Source organism: Lithobates pipiens, unplaced genomic scaffold, assembly GCF_037356315.1.
Source record: "Lithobates pipiens isolate NorthernLeopardFrog02 unplaced genomic scaffold, aLitPip1_a1.2 Scaffold_22, whole genome shotgun sequence".
NCBI lineage: Eukaryota > Metazoa > Chordata > Amphibia > Anura > Ranidae > Lithobates > Lithobates pipiens.
The window spans coordinates 317,259,345-317,276,068 of NW_027507784.1; the positions used below are offsets into that span (position 1 = coordinate 317,259,345).

General features: G+C 42.3%; 1 protein-coding gene across 3 annotated transcripts in view; it reads left to right on the plus strand.

Annotated features, from left to right (window-relative positions):
* GRAP (GRB2 related adaptor protein) overlaps nucleotides 1-16,724 on the plus strand; it is a 134,285-nt gene that overhangs the window by 44,420 nt on the left and 73,141 nt on the right. For all 3 annotated transcript variants that reach the window (XM_077449428.1, XM_077449430.1, XM_077449429.1), the window contains 2 exons: nucleotides 4,946-5,043; nucleotides 9,698-9,820. In XM_077449428.1, coding sequence (XP_077305554.1) covers nucleotides 4,946-5,043; nucleotides 9,698-9,820 — 221 coding nt within the window. The remainder of the gene's footprint in view (nucleotides 1-4,945; nucleotides 5,044-9,697; nucleotides 9,821-16,724) is intronic.

Genomic DNA, 16,724 nt, shown 5'->3' on the forward strand with positions numbered 1-16,724 from the left:
TTGGTGTAATTTCAACCCATGTATGGACCGCTTAACTTAAGTCTCTAAACATCTTTCCACAAACCTTTACATTTTTCCTTCCCAGATTACTTCATCCTCCTCTCCTAAACATAGTGCCCACTGTCATTTTCTCCACACTTCTCTCCTGTACATACTGCTCACTGTCATACCCTCCACACTTGTCTCCTGTACATAACGCCTGCTGTCATATCCTACACACTCCTATCCTGTACATAGTGCCCGCTGTCATACACTTCTCTCCTGTACATAGTGCCCACTGTCGTACCCTCCACACTCCTCTACTATACATAGTGCCCACCGTCATACCCTCCACACTCCTCTCCTGTACATACTTCTCACTGTCATACCCTCCACATTTCTCTCCCTCACCTGCACATACTTCCCACTTTTATACCATCCATACTCCTCCCCTATGCCTCTTACCCACAAAAACTGTTCTTTAAAATTATACTTAATATCCTCGATGTTACCAGCTCTAGAATGGGCACTTTTGTCAGTTCAACTAAAGGAAATCTCACAGTCCTCATATTTGTTCTGCCCCATTATTAGTACTTATTTAATTTTGTAATTACTATTGTGATGTATAGAGGAACACGGGGGATGTCAGCTACTCTAAATATAGCACTTGTAAAAAAAAGCGTCCCTCAAAATATTTTTGAAATGTTGACAACTATGCACTTAGGCACTGCCCAAGGGCCACAGGGTCAGTAGGGGCCCCATGAGAGGCTCCTGGGATATTAAAGTGGTAGTAAACGTTTCTAACATTTATTTATTTAGAGGCCCTGGGGTAGGTTATGCCATAATGTGCAAGTATGCACAGCATATCAGCACATTAGGGCACACGTAAATTGTCAGACTGAGCCCTCCAGTGCTTTGCTGTGATCAATCCGGCAGGGCCCGGGCACTTCCATCTTCACCCAGACTTCCTTCTGGGTTCTGTGCCTTCGGTGACTTGCCTTGGCCAGGCTGCGTTGATGTCATTCCCACACATCCTCATGTGCATCCTATCTCTCCCAACCCCCCCTTACTCTCTCATCCTCCCTCCCTTACCCCTCACACCTCTTTCATCCCCTTTCTCTCTCTTTCTCTCTCATCCTCCCTCTCTCTCTCTTTAATTTGTTATAACAAAAAATAGTTTGCATTTTTATTTATTTATTATTTATAAAAGGCCCCACCAAAATCCTCAGCACCAGGCCCACGATGTTCTTAATCTGGCCCTGTAAATAGTAGTGATGCAATGAGGTTGTGGGTATTTGGAAACACAGTTTCTTAAAAGTTGTAAATGCTCTGTAAAGGTTAGTTGGTCAGAGAGAAAAAGGAGCAAAATGTCCACAAACACAGCTATTTTGTATTCCCTACTGCCTACCCATATAAATGCCTCTCAATGATGAATTGGCACATAAACTATGCAGGAAAGGCTGCAAGGACAAGGCAAAAAAAAAATCAGCAGCAGGGGGCTTCCCGGGTGCCATTTGTTATGGGGAAAGCTTCTGACATGCTAACATTAACTTTCACTTTGGCCTGTGATGAAGTTAATAAGGCTTGAATCCTGCTGAACATGGCCTTCCCTATTCCGAGCAAGGATAAGACCGGCATCATGTAATCCCATACCACCCTGTCAAATGGCTTTTCGACATCCATTGATAGAAAGAAACCAGGGGCGGCGTGCTTAGTTAGCCAGTGATGGATATTTAATGGATAGGTAATCAGAATGTGCTCATAAGCTACAGAAGTAGGCTCAGTTTCCAGTCCACAGTTGAGGTTATACAAGGTCTCACAATAACATTTAAATTGCTATGCGATTTCTACTCTCTTGCACTACAGAGTTTCTCTCTTGTCATGAATAGCATGCACAGTTATATTGGATTTCTTCTGCAGCATTTTAGCCGGGAGTTTACCACATATATTTGCATTCTCATAAAAAACCTTCAGGTTGCGTATGAACTGGTGTTGCATCTTGTTTCCTAATTCCTTTAGTAGCTTGGTCCTAACTAACGTTAAAACTTGGAGTGTGGAGGCCACCTCAGGGGTGTAGTTCAAAGTGAAACATTCCCAGGGTCTTCAGAAGGGCTGAATCCAATCTCCAAATGTTAGTTCTACAGTCTTTCTCTGGATATGATAAGGCTATGGTTGTGGGATGCTGGTTCGATAGTTACATGGGGTCTATGGACATGGGTCGCAGGTATATTAAATTTGATTGAGAAATGTAATCTATTCTTGAGTATTTTTGATTGGGGGGGTAGGTAAAGTCTTTAACATTGGGGCTTAATAACCTCCAGGAGTCATGTAGTGTAAAGCCGCGTACACACGGGAAATGTTCGATGTGAGATTGTTGTCGGAAAGTCCGACCGTGTCTATGCAAATTCCGAACATTTGCTGTCGGAATTTGCAAATGGTTGAGAGGAAATTCTCAAATTTTCCGACAACAAAACTTTTTGTTGGAAAGTCCAATCGTGCCTACACAAGTCCATCGCAAAAAGTTCACGCATGTTCTGAATCAAGCAGAAGGAGCCGCACTGGTTATTGAACTTTTTTTCTTGGCTCGTTGTAAGTCACCATGTTCTTGATATTTGGAATTTATGACAAAGAGGGTTCAAAGACAAGTTATTGTCTCCCCCAAACACTAGGATCCTCGTCTCAAAGGTAGTCAATTGGTCACATACAGTCCAGAAAAATGTCATGTCTTCCTAAGTTCCTAAAGTACCTTTGAGGAATAGAAATCTACCTTTCTGGATACGCCAATTGCTCACTGATTTGCAAGGGAGGTTTTAAATATCAAGATCGCAACACTTTTGGTATATGCTCCCCAGAACAACCCCCCCCCCCCATATTATTTGTGTAACAACCATTTGTCTGTTTGCCTAGAAAATGTCCATCACTCTTTTTTAACCTTCGGTGCCCATTGATTTCAGTGAGGTTCGGAATCTGCACCTGAATTTTAGTGATGTTCACGGAACCCGTCTCACACCAAACCTGGGGGGGGGGGGATTATTGGTCAGGGGGAGTACTATGATCTCTGTGAGTGGTGATAAATACCTGGAAGAGTTACACTAATGCCCTGTACACACGGTCGGACATTCCGACCACAAAATCCACCTTGTTTCTTCAGGCGGATTTTGTTCAAAACTGGTGTTGCATACACACGCTCGGACAAAGTTGTCGGAAAATCCGATCGTTCGGAATGAGGTGACGTTCATTGCGTACGATGGGACTATGTAGAGGCTAGTAGCCAATAGCTTTGGTCTCGTAATTTAATCTGAGCATGCGTGGCACTTTGTCAGTTGGAATTCTCTACAAACGATCGGAAAAAGTCAGATGGGATTTTTTTGTTGGAAAATTTTAGATCCTGCTCTCAAATTCTTTCTGTCGGAATTTCCGACAGAAAAAGTCTGATAGAGCCCACACACGATTGGATTTTCCGACAATATAATCCGATCTGACCTTTTCCGTCAGAATTTCCGACCAGGTGTACAGGGCATTACACATTTCTTCCTATGAAAGCATTTAGACATGTGCACACTGAAATATTTTGTTTTGGAATTTCGTTTTCTCCGAAAAATACATTTATTTGGTTACTCCGAAATTAGTTTTTATTTATTTTGTTTCATTAAAAAATGCATTCTTCCGATAATCTGAAATAATTAAGGTCGAATCTGTCATTGAAGGCTTTCGGTGTCTGTCAAATATTCTAAGAAGATTAAATGCTAAACTGTACGACGCCGCGATCGTACATTTTCAGATCGAATGTTCCGCCTACAAGCTATAGTAGAATTCTAATGTTGTATGACACTAGTAATAATTATATTTATTAATTATTATTACTAGTCAACCAACATTAGAATTCTTCTATAGCCTATGGGCAGAGCATTTGACCATAAATGTCTGCTCACAGCGACTGCTTCGTTGAATCTTCATGTCAAATCTTTTCTCTCTATGTCGAATAATCTTGGAATAACAGAGTTAGATAAGGCACATTCTAGCTTTTTTGCTATTGTCTCTATAATGTCAAATCTTTTCTCTTTGTGTCAAATCTTTTCTATCTATGTAGAATAATCTTGAACTAATAGCGCTAAGGTTAGGCACATTCAACCACAGGTTCGATGGACACAGATCGCTATTGTCAGCGTCATGTCCAATCTCCTATCTATATCAAACTGTTGTCGCAATGAAAATGAAAATAAAGCATTTGTTTATGTCGGATCTTAGGGTTTTCGGATTCTGCGCGTTTGTTATAGTTTGATAAAACGACAACGAATATACCGAAATTCGGACGAAATTGCATTCGGACGAAAGCGAATGCACATGTCTATTTATCATGAAATAATATATCTAATGATAGGAACACTTTAGTAACACTAAGGCCGCGTACACACGGGCGGACTGTTCGTCCAACTTTGTCCGCTGAACAGTGTTTGGGCGGACAGTCCGCTCGTGTGTGGGCTTTCAGCGGACAGTTTCAGCGGACAGTTGGACGGACAAGGTTTTTCGGAAATTCCGTAAAACTGTCCGCTGAAACCTTGTTTCAGCGAACAGTCCGCTCGTGTGTAGGCTTGTTCGTCAAACAAAGTTGCGCGCATGCTCAGAAAGGATTTTCACGCCGAAAGCTATAATGCAGTGTATAGGACGTTGTATTTTTCGTCCCGTCGTACGTGCCGTTCACGTCATCGCGCGCGGTTTCAGCAAACTGTTCGTCCGTCGTGTGTGGCCATGTCCGTCCATGCTAAGTTTGAGCGGACTGTTTGCCGAAACTGTTGGACGGACAAAGTTGGGCGAACAGTCCGCGCGTGTGTACGCGGCCTTACATGTTTACAATGAATACTTCTTTTTTTCTCAGTGTAGTTTTATACTTATTTTTAAAAATAATTTTCTCTCTCCAAAAGAGGTGTTTATGATTAGTAATCAGAGAAGTCATGTTCTCTTTCAGATCCTCAATATGGAAGATGATCAGAACTGGTACAAAGCAGAACTTAAAGGAAAGGAGGGCTACATTCCTAAGAATTATATCAAAGTAAAGCCCCACCCGTAAGTAACTCCAAATCAATGTCTTTCATCCAGTCCTGATTTACAGCAATGTCACCAAGAAATGGCCATGTTGAAAACTACTGCAGATATGACGCTTGCCATGCTGGACACATAATCTGTCCTTCTTGTTTTATTGTAAAAAAAGAGAGACAGGAAATTACATCATAACCATGTAGCTCCACTAGGAAAAGCCTTACATTATAACTGAAAATTGTATCAAATACTTAAATTACTATTCTTGCACCAATCCATGGCAACATATGTTTGGTAGTAGTCCTGAGAATCCATGGCAGCATTCATGTGGTAAGCGGAGCAACTAATACATGTTTGCTACCATGAATTGGTGCCAGAAAAATAAATTCAACGTAAGTATTTGATATCATTTTCAGTTATAATGTAATGTTCAAGAACTAATGGTTAAACATAACACTGCTAACACCGCCTAGTGGCAGAACTATAAATCACAGAAAGTAATGGGGAACCAGGCATGTCAGATTTTTCAGCCAATGTAGCTCATGAACAGCTACAGCACCTGTGTGTCGGGAAGACTGAGCTGCTGCACATGCACAGGAGTGATGTTATCTCATACTGGCCAATCAAAACAGCTGAAGAAGCCGGGGAGAAGATGCTGGTAACAGCAAGGGACCTTGTGGGAGTCGGTCCTTTGAAGCAGTGGTAAGTATTGTAGACTTCAGTTCCACTTTTATTACAGAAGGGCTAGGGGGACCCTGCTTGTGAGAGCTCACAATGTAAAAGGGAGGGCGAGTGATACAAAAAGTAATAACTGTAAGGGATGAGCTGATGGAGGAAGTTGAATTACAGTCTGTTAGGTAGAGGTGGTATAGTCTTCCGTGAATAGATTCTTTTTCAGGGATCACCTCATAGGAGATAGCTGGACAGATTGGGGTAAGGAGTTCCAGAGGATGGGAGATGCTCTGGAGAAGTCCTAGAGGCAATGGGAGGAGTTGGCAAGGAAGATAGACAGCAGGAGGTCTTGGGAAGAATGGAGTGGATGGTTTGGATACAATTTTGAGATGAGATTGTTGATGTAACTGGGTGTGTGGATGTCTTTGTATGTTGTTAGAATTCAGAATTTTATTTGTTGGGCAAGTGGAAGCCAGTGGAGGGATTGGCAGAGAAGGTTGGCTGACACTGAGCACTTGGATAAGTGGATGGGTCTAACAGTAGCATCTATGATAGACTGAATGGGATTATCCTTTGGAGAGGTAGGCCAAAAAGAACAGAGTTGCAATAGTCAAGGCGAGAGATAACCAGGGAATGAAATGGTACCTTGGTGGTGTCATTGTGCTAAGAAGGGGGCGTATTTTGGAAATGTTACAGAGGAAGAGAGCTGCTGAAGTTGGCAATTCCATAGCTATCCAAAGTGCTGCAAACAGTCCAGTGCTCAATGACTGTGCCACACATTGCTTGGGATTCCTGCAAAACAGAACTTTCATTGGTGGCAATTGTAAGAAAAGTGATTTTGCAGCGCTACACATTTCTGCTATAAAATGGGTAGTGATATATGTGAGGCTGAAGCTACATGAGCTCTGCTGTACTAAAAGGTGGAGTTGGATATATAATTTAGACATAAAGCTGTAGGTGCCTTTGTTCCCAGCACTGGTGATGAGACACATCTGTTGTGCTGGGTTATTTCCCTGAACTCAGTGAAGCAGATAGGAAACCACAGAAACCACAACTTACATTGCAACACGTGGTGGAATTCAGAGCACTGTACCGATCTGCAAGTGGAGTGTGCAACAAATACAGCCTACGCTATGTTTTTATAAGGAGGAACCCCACTAATGGTTTACTTAGATTGTACAGCAGCTTTTCTCAACCTTTTTACCCTGGAAATAATTTTCAGGTTGCAGGGAACCCTTGCCAAAACCAATTCATTGGTGGTCAGTGGGAAAAAATGGCCATTACATTGGTGACAAGTGGGAAGAATGCCCACCAAGCAGCAATGGTCAGAATGCCACACTTATATATAGCTTCGGGTTCTTGCAGATGGCTTTATCAAGTTGCGTTGACGCCGGAATGCTGCAGGCACTATCAAATGGTTGCTCAATCGGCAACAGGTTAAGGAATCACTAACAGCCTCTGCAGGAACCCTGGTTAAGAATAACAGTTGTGCAGTATTAAAATTGAATGTTCTTAGCGGTTAATGTTTTTGTAAAGCAAATCCCACTGTGCTTCTCCTAGCTCCAGCCCAAATTTTTCTTTCAGTTTTTGGTAAAGAGCCAGGAAAGGTCAGACCTTTTGTCTCCTCATTGGAGATATCTCCCCTCAATTCCTGTTTATGTGACATTGGGACTAGAAATAAGAGAGGGTCACTGGGACAAGAAGACCTGGAGAGCAATAAAACCATCACAGATATTCTAATCCTTCCCCGCTCTAAGCCCTTGTACACACGGTCGGACATTCCGATGGACAATGTCCGATAGGACCGCGTTGTTGGATAATCCGACAGTGTGTGGGCTCCATCGGACTGTTTCCGTCGGAGTACCCGACAGACCAAGTTTTCCAGCTAGGCTATAAAATTTTCCGACAACATGATCCGATCGGACTTTGTCCAATCATGTGTAGAGAATTCCGATCGGACAAAGTGCCACGCATGCTCAGATCAAATTCCTAGACCAAAGCTATTGGCTACTAGCCTGAATGTAGTCCCATCCTAATGAAATAACGTCATCACGTTAAGTACGATCGGATTTTCTGACAACTTGGTCCGACTGTGTGTATGCAACAGTTTCGGACAAAATCCGACGGATTTGGTTGTCGGAATGTCCGACCGTGTGTACAAGGGCTAATAAATAATGCAATTTTGTTGCTGTCTTTGTCTCCATCAGAGAGAAATTCTCACTTTTGGTCCTTGTGATTTCCTGTAACCATGACAGGAAGTAGAGGTAAATACAAACCCCCACCCGCCGCCAAAACCTGTACCAGTAAAAACCTGGCAGTCCTCCACAACCAAAAAAGAAAAGTTGGCTGGAGATGGGCTTTTCCAGTTAAGAACTCTGTATATTAAAGCAATTGTACTATTTACATAATTACAACAAATGTTCACAATGTTCTCAATTGTTTTGGTCAATTTGTAATTGGCTGCATTTTTTAAATGCTATTATAAATGACTGCACCAGCATATTTAATAAAAGTCTGAACATCGGCTTGGTTCAGCAGTTGGTGTTCCCATACTTCCAGATTACAGGCCAGATATTGTATGTTCTGATTTTGCATTATGTCCCCTTACATTCTTAAATCAACACTATGAATTATTTGATTGGGATCTTTTAGGTGTCACAATGATGTACATAACATGCATTTTTTTTTAAAGAATTTACAATTTGTATTCCAACCCCAATCTGAAAAAAGTCAAGACGCCAATTGGAAATATTTGGTGCATCTTGAGCAGTTAGAATCCTATATCAGGCAAGAATGGGACAACATTCCTCTCCCAAAACTCCAACAACTGGTCTCCTCAGTTAACAAACTTCTTTAGAGTGTTGTTAAAATAAGATTGGCTGCTGCACCATGCTAAACATGACCCTGACCCAACTTTTTGAGGTGTGTTGCTACCATTCATTTCAGTATTACCCTATTTTTCATTAAAATGGTAAATTTTCTCAGTTCAAACATTAGATATGTTTTCTATTGTGAATAAAATATGGGTTTATGAGATCTGAAAAGCATTGCATTCTGGTTTAAACAGTGGCGGCCTGTCCATGGAGGGGTGCCGCCACACCCCTACCTGGCCCCCTAATCTACATGCGGGGCGCCGGACACATGGATTCCAATGGGGTTTTTTTTTTTATGAAGGCTTCAAAAAAAGAGTGGGTTTGGGGCGCAGAGCACTGCGTGGCGTGCATTGTTTGCCACCCTCCCAAAAAAATATACCACCGGCCGCCACTGGGTTTATGTAGATTTTACATAGCATCCCAACTTTTTTGGAATAGGCAGGTAACCCAAAAGAAAGTGAGGGACAGTACACCGGAATCTCAAAGCAGGGCTTCATTTATTGAATTTTTTTTTTCTTAAAAATTTGATATAATTCACACTGTACTGTGTGAATTATATGAAATTTTTAAGAAATTTTTTTTCAATAAATTAAGCCCTGTTTTGAGATTCCGGTGTACTGTCCCTCAGTGAGCCTCACTTTCTTTTGGGTTACCTGCCTCTAGGGACCTGTTTTTTTTTTATGCAGTTTAATAGAGGTTAGAGGACAGTCCCGTGTAATACCTATTGGATGCATAACCAGTAGACCTTTTTCCCCCCTTTTTTTTTGTGTTTTTTGGAATAGGGTTGTATTAAAAAAAAAACAAAAAAACAAAAAACAAAAAAAACTTCTTCATAAATGAAAAATTAGCTGAATCCATATTGCCAAATACATAGGGTCCAATACATAGCTACTCATACTCCCACTACCCCCTTTCACTATTATAATGATATCAGTACATAAAATACATGCATATGATGGTAGCTGGGCAACATCATTGTGGCACCTAAAAAGTCCCATTCTTATGACAAGTATCATTTTTATTGAGGGTTCCCTATTAAGAAAACCTGTCACTATACCATATATGATAAAGTGATATATCATCTTTAAGCAGTGCGGTAAGCTTAAGTAATTGAGGCTTTTATCTTCTTGATATAGGTGGTATGCCGGTCGGATCTCCAGGCAGGTAGCGGAGGAAATCCTGCTGAAAAAGAGATTTCTAGGCGCCTTCCTGATCCGTGATAGTGAAAGTTCACCCGGGGAATTCTCTATCTCTGTCAAGTAAGACATAACATTTCTGTATTCTGTATGGATGTTTTTTTAATGCTCTCTTCAACCTTAATTATCAGAAAATGGAGACTTTTTATTTGTCTTAGTTTTAGCATTTCTTGTTGAGCAGACCAGCCACATCTACTAGCTATCCTTGGGCTGAGTGACCGGTCTCCTCCTTGACCCCCTCTAGTTCTGTAAAGTGAGTCTATAGGATGAAGTTCTGCAGACTCCTTTTGTTATGCTGGAGGAGAAGATCCTGAAGCTTAGTGATGGCATCACCTGGGCTTTAAAGAATGTTTTTCCCCTGTCAAAATCAGGGTAAGTGATAAAATAAAGGTTCTTTATAGCGGCGGATTAAGAATTAGGGTTAAATATTATGTACAACAGCTGGATGGCAGGTCGTTTAGTGACACATGTATTCTGAACTAAAAAAAAGTCCCTTCTGTTGCTCTTAAACCCCATACACACTATCAGATTGTCTGCTGATTTTTTTCCATCAGATTTACCAAAACCATATAATATGAGGTCAAACCTTAGGGGTTTCAATGTGTATGCAATCAGGCAGGCCCTTGTACTACATGGTTTTGGTAAACCTGAAGGAAAAAATCAGCAGACAATCTGATAGTGTGTATGGGGCTTTAGGCTCCTCCAAGTCTTTGAGAGGAAGTGACAAGGCCAGTAGATTTTTTTATTTTTTTTTTTCCCTAGAGTGTGCATGCTTCATTCTGTCCCTATTACTACTCCCAACTAGGGTACCATGACCTCTCAAAGCATTTCCTGGCTGGGGAACACCTCATGCTTCCAGGGCTACATAACTGGGAAAGGGGCCTTACCAGTCTCATGGGGGCCAGCTCTATACCCTGCCTTATCTCTCACCCATGTCTCTGCCCAAACTCTCCTCTGTTCTGTCTTTACATAGAATTTATAACTTATAACAAGGTGCCACCTAGAAGAAGTAACATAAGAAAGGAAAGGAAAGAAAAATGTAAAGCGCCCCATCCCTCTAAACTCGTGTGTAGAAGCAAACACATACCTAAGTCGCGCTCGCATATGTAAACGGTGTTCAAACCACGCGTGAGGTATCGCCGCAATTGTGAGAGCAAGAGCAATAATCGGAGCTCAAGACCTTCTCTGTACCTCTAAAAAAGGTAACCGCCATTCCACGAACATGCGCAATTTTAAAGCATGACATGTTAGGTATCTATTTACTCGAGAACCCGGGATCACTGCGGCTTTCATCCAGGAGGAGCGGTGAGAGGGATACATGGGAATAGATGAGCATTTGTAACTCGCTTTGATTTATTTTGTACCTTGTAAGTGCAATATGGACTCACGCTATGAGAGCATTTCTTCCATATGGTATGATCGCTCATGAGCTATAGATCCATAACCAATGACGGGTGCCTGGAGCCTAATGCTCTGTACACACGATCAGACTTTCTGATGGAAAATGTGCAATCGGATCTTGTTGTCAGAAAATCCGATCGTGTGTGGGCTCCATCTGACTTTTCCGTCGCAATTTTGAGAGCTGGATCTAAAGTTTTCCAACAACAAAATCGATCGTTTAAATTCCGATCGTGTGTAGACAATTCCGACGGACAAAGTGCTACGAATGCTCAGAATAAATTACGAGACAAAAGCTATTGGCTACTGCCCTCATATAGTCCTGTCGTACATGGTTTACATCACCGCGTTCTGAATGATCGGATTTTCCGACAACTTTGTGCGACCGTGTGTATGCAAGACAAGTTTGGCCCAAAATCCATCAGAAAAAATCTGATGGATTTTGTTGTCAGAATGTCCGACCGTGTGTATAGGACATAAGAGGTAGTCTATTCCGTGATCTGCTGCCAGGAGAAGGGGTGTTGTGAGCAACTGTGATTCAGTTGAAGGCACATTTTTACCTATCATCTGGTGAGTGTAACATCCAAAGGATCATCAGTTCACCTGTGTACCTGCAATTGAAGCTAATCTCTCATCTGTAGAGTGTATATATGTTTACCAGTTTCTAACTCAAGGACATTTGTCATGTAATATCTGTCCAAAGGGCATTTATAACAAGGACCTTCATGTTTTTTAGAGCGCTGCTGCTAATGCTTGGATGTCCATTATTGTATTCTAGCATATTGGTATTATTGTATATTTTATGTTTAATAGCAGCTGCCAAAAGGTCTCTGACCTGTTCTATTAATTGATCTATGAGCACTGGGGGAAAGTGGATACGAACAGTATATTGTGGTTTTCTATTTTCATTGTCTAATATCTGTTTACTTGGTGTAACATTATCTTTCAATTAAACAAAAAAATTGGGCTTACTACTTTTTTTTGTTTAATTCATTAAAGTGTATTTTTTCGGAAAAAAAATGCATTTGAAAGAGCGCTGCACAAATACAGTGTGACATAAAATTATGCAATGACTGCGATTTTATTCTCTAGGGTCTCTGCTATCTATATATATATATATATATATATATATATATATATATATATATATATATATAAATATAAATGTTTGGGGGTCCTAATTAAGTAATTTTCTAGCAAAAAATGCAGAATTTTACTTGTAAATGACAAATGTCAGAAAAAGGCCTGATCTTACACGGGTTTTCTATGTTTCTCCTCCTGAGAATTACTTGGGATTATTGTGCCTTTCTGAGCCCCAGAATCCCATGCCATGCTCCCTTGAGGGAAACGGTTGTATTGACTATTTTGAAGATGTGGTTGACTTTGTTTAAAAAAAAAATATGAATTGTTTCATTATGGGAACTGCTCATTATTTTGCTCTGTACATATTACTGTATATCCATGATGATATACACCTCTGTGATAGACATGTACTTTGAGATCCACTGGGTTGTATTGGCTGCTAGTGCTGATACATTGTAGTGCTTTCTTTGTTTTTGTTACATACTTAGGGTCCTTTCACACGGGGCGGATCAGTTCTGATCCGCCCCGTGGATATCCGTTTGCTCAGCGGGGATCACTCCGCCGATCCCCGCTGAGCAGGGAGATGACAGCTCCGTCTCTGCACACTGCGCAGGGACGGACCTGTCACAGCGCCGCTCTCCCCTATGGGAGATCGGATGACGACGGACCGCAGTGCCCGTCGTCACCCGATCCGATCCGCAGACGGATGGAAAAATAGCTTTTTCCTCCGTTACACTTTTTCGGATCGGAGCGGGTCGGATGTCAGCGGACATGTCACCGCTGACATCCGACGCTCCATAGAGCTCTATGGAGCACCCGTTCAGGTCCGCCTGAAAAACTGACAGGCGGGCCTGAACGGGACGTCAGTGTGAAAGAGGCCTTACATAGTAGGTGAGGTTGAAAAAAGACACAAGTTCATCAAGTCCAACTTGTGTGTGTGATTATATCAGTATTAAATTGTATATCCCTGTATGTTGTGGTCGTTCAGGTGCTTATCTAATAGTTTTTTTTTAATTATCGATGCTCCCCGCTGAAACCACAGCTTGTGGAAGAGAATTCCACATTCTTACTGCTCTCACTTTAAATAACCCTCTATGCTGTTTCCAGTTAAATCGTTTTTCCTCTCATTTTAGTGAATGACCACAAGTCTTTTTAAATGCCCTTTCATGGAAAAGTTTATCTCTATTGTGGTGTCACCAGTACATTGAAATCATATCCCCTCTCAAGCATCGCTTCTCCGGAGAGAATAATTTCAGTGCTCACAACCTTTCCTCATAACTAATATCCTCCAGACCCTTTAATAGCTTTATTGCCCTTCTCTGTACACTCTCCAGTTCCAGCACATCCTTCCTGAGGACTCAGAACAGTACAGCATATTCCAGGTGCGGCCGGACCAGAGTCATGTGAAGCAGAAGAATTATAATTTTCTATGGAGTTAATTCCCTTTTTAATGCATGCCAATATTCTGTTTGCTTTGCTTGCGGCAGCTTGGCATTGCATGCCATTGCTGAGGCTGTCATCTACTAGGATACTAGGACCCCCAGGTCCTTTCCCGTCCTAGATTCCCCCAGAGGTTCTCCGCCCAATGAGTAGATTGTATTTGTGTTTTTTCCGCCTAAATGCATTATTTTAAATTTTTCCACATTGAACCTCATTTGCCATGTAGTTGCCCACTTCATTCATTTGTTCAGATCTTCTTGCAAGGTTTCCACATCCTGAAGAGAAGTTATTGCCCTGCTTTGCTTAGTATCATCTGCAAATACAGAGGTTGAGCTGTTTATCCCATCCTCCAGGTCATTTCTGAATAAATAAACAGGATTGGTCCCAGCACAGAACCCTGGGGAACCCCACTTCCCACCCCTGACCATTTAGAGTACTCCCCATTTATCACCACCCTCTGAACTCGATCTTGTAGCCAGTTTTCAATCCATGTACTCACTCTATGGTCCAATGCCGACAGACCTCAGCTTGTATAGTAAACGTTTATGGGGAACTGTGTCAAATGCCTTTGCAAAATCCAGATACAGATTTGTGGTTATGGTTGTTTACTGTTTTTGTATACTATTGTTTATAAGCAATAAAAATAATAAAAAAAGAGAAAGAAAGAGCAGGGCATTAGACTTTTACATAATTGCTAGAATGTTTTTTTTTTAATTATAGAGCAAGTCCAGTTGAAGGTGACTAAGAACTAAGAAATACTATAGTATACCATGACTTGGATAGATGGGAGCATGCTGACACCAGTGGATAAGAACAGGCAATACCAATGTTTATTGCTTGCAGCTCTTCTTTGACCCTTCCACGTGATAAAAGAAATCCTCTGTCATGCTCCTTGTTTTTCTTGAGATTAGACGTCACCTGCAACTCCAAATGATCCCATACGGGGGCAGCATAGGAATAGCATTGACCTGCAGACTGGATAGGGGAAGAAATCCCAGAATAGTAAGAACATTGGACATCAAGGGGTCAGACACTGCCAACACCTGACACAGAATAGACGCTGCCATCCTACTCTCTTGCGCCTGCTATAAACATAACCAGCTAGGTCATTTGAAAATTTTGGATACAAATAATTTCTATCTTCCACCTGCACATGGCGAGCTCTAGGCAACAGTGTTTCCGACTGATTTACTGCCATGTTGTGAATAGTTCCGAATATCAGGTGATCACAATACACAAACAGCTGAATGCACCTGGAGGTAGTGGGGGTGTTAAGGTGGGCAGCCTTTAGTGGGTGGGGCCTGCTTAGCCCCTCCCATAGCTTTAATCTCTGTACAGGCTATGTACAGCACAGTGATGATGTCATCACTACATCTACAAGATAATATCTGGGTTTGCAGAGCCATTTGATGCACACTAAGTGAATTTTCTATCATTTGTGGTTACCGCGGAATATACTCAATTGATAGTTTTTGTGTCTGCAGTTCAGCTTTAAACTTTTAAAACTAACATTAATTAAGCATGATAGGTTCACCTTTAAGAGCCATTTGTTTAATTAGAATTCCCGAGCAGGCATCCTTGTAGCAAAGAATGCACATCCTGTATCAGCAAACATATGACATCCAGCTCTAAACCTTATCTGAGGACATGTCTTCTTTGGCTGGGCTCCCATCAACGAGGCGGCTGACTACAGAGGCAGGAAGACTCGGCCCGCCACAGGATGTGGGTGACGCTGGTGGAGCTTAATATCTGTGTAATCCTGTCTATAGAGAGTATGCAAGGTGTAGATTTCATGACTGTAGTGCAAACCCGACACTGTAGGATCTGCTATTTACTGTACTGAGGGAGAGGGATATACAGTACATTATCTTCTGCCAGGGCTGAAAATAGAGGTGGGGAGGGGGGCTCTGAATTCTAGGGACAATATCAGACTCTTTAGTCTTTTAACCCCTTGGAGTGGGCGCCTCCCGGCCCTTTAAGGGGTTTAAAATGTTGGGAGGCAGGGTTTATGATGATGTGACCGCCATGATTGACAGGCACATGATCGGGAAGCTCTCAATCGCAAGCAGCATTTAGGAACTTTCCTTTAGCTGCCAGTAATGCCGCGTACACATGATTGGACTTTCCGGCAGACTTGCAGCGGAGGTCTGTCGGACTTTCCGAATGAGCAGACCTGCACACACATGATCGGAATTTCCAGCAGACTTGGTTCCGGCGAACAATCTGCCAGACTGTGCAGCGGAGGTCTGCTGGACTTTGCAGCGGAGGTCCGCCGGACTTTCCGAATGAGTGCACTTGCACACACATGAACGGACTTTCCGGCAGACTAGGTCCGACGGACTTCCTGTCGGACTTTTGGCGGAGGTCCAACGGACTTTCAAAATGAACGGACTTGCCCACACATGGACTAAAGTCTGTTAATTTTGAACGTGACTCCAGGTACAACGGGACTGGAGAAGGAAGTCAATCTCGCCGCTTTCATCGGCGGGATTGATACCTTGCGAGCCCCGTCGCCTGGTATGGATTTTAAGGGTAACCCCCTATGCCAAAAAACGGCATGGGGATCCCCCCAAAATCCATACCAGATCCTTATCGGAGCACGCAGCCCAGCCAGTCAGGAAAGGGGGTGGGGACAAGCGAGCGCCTCCTCGAACCATACCAGGCCACATGCCCTCAACATGGGGGGGTGGGCGCTTTGGGGAAGGGGGGCGCCCTTCCCCAAAGTCCGCCGGAAAGTCAGATGTGTGTACATGGCATAAGTGTGCCTCGGCACAGCTGTATTTGCACTAATGCACGCAAATATGCGGCCACTTGTTGCCAAGGTCTACCCGCAAAGAGGCCGCATACAGCTGGCACCAAGAGGTTTAGCATAAAGTAAAAATGATTGAAGGCGCTCTTTAAAAAAAATAAAATGGGCCCAGTAAGCATACATACTCAGTAATATGTAAGATAAACACTTCAGGTATTACCTTTAACAGAGGTGACAGTGCTCCTCCTCACATTGCTTTCATCTGTTTGTTTTTTTCTCCGGAAGGACAGTACCATC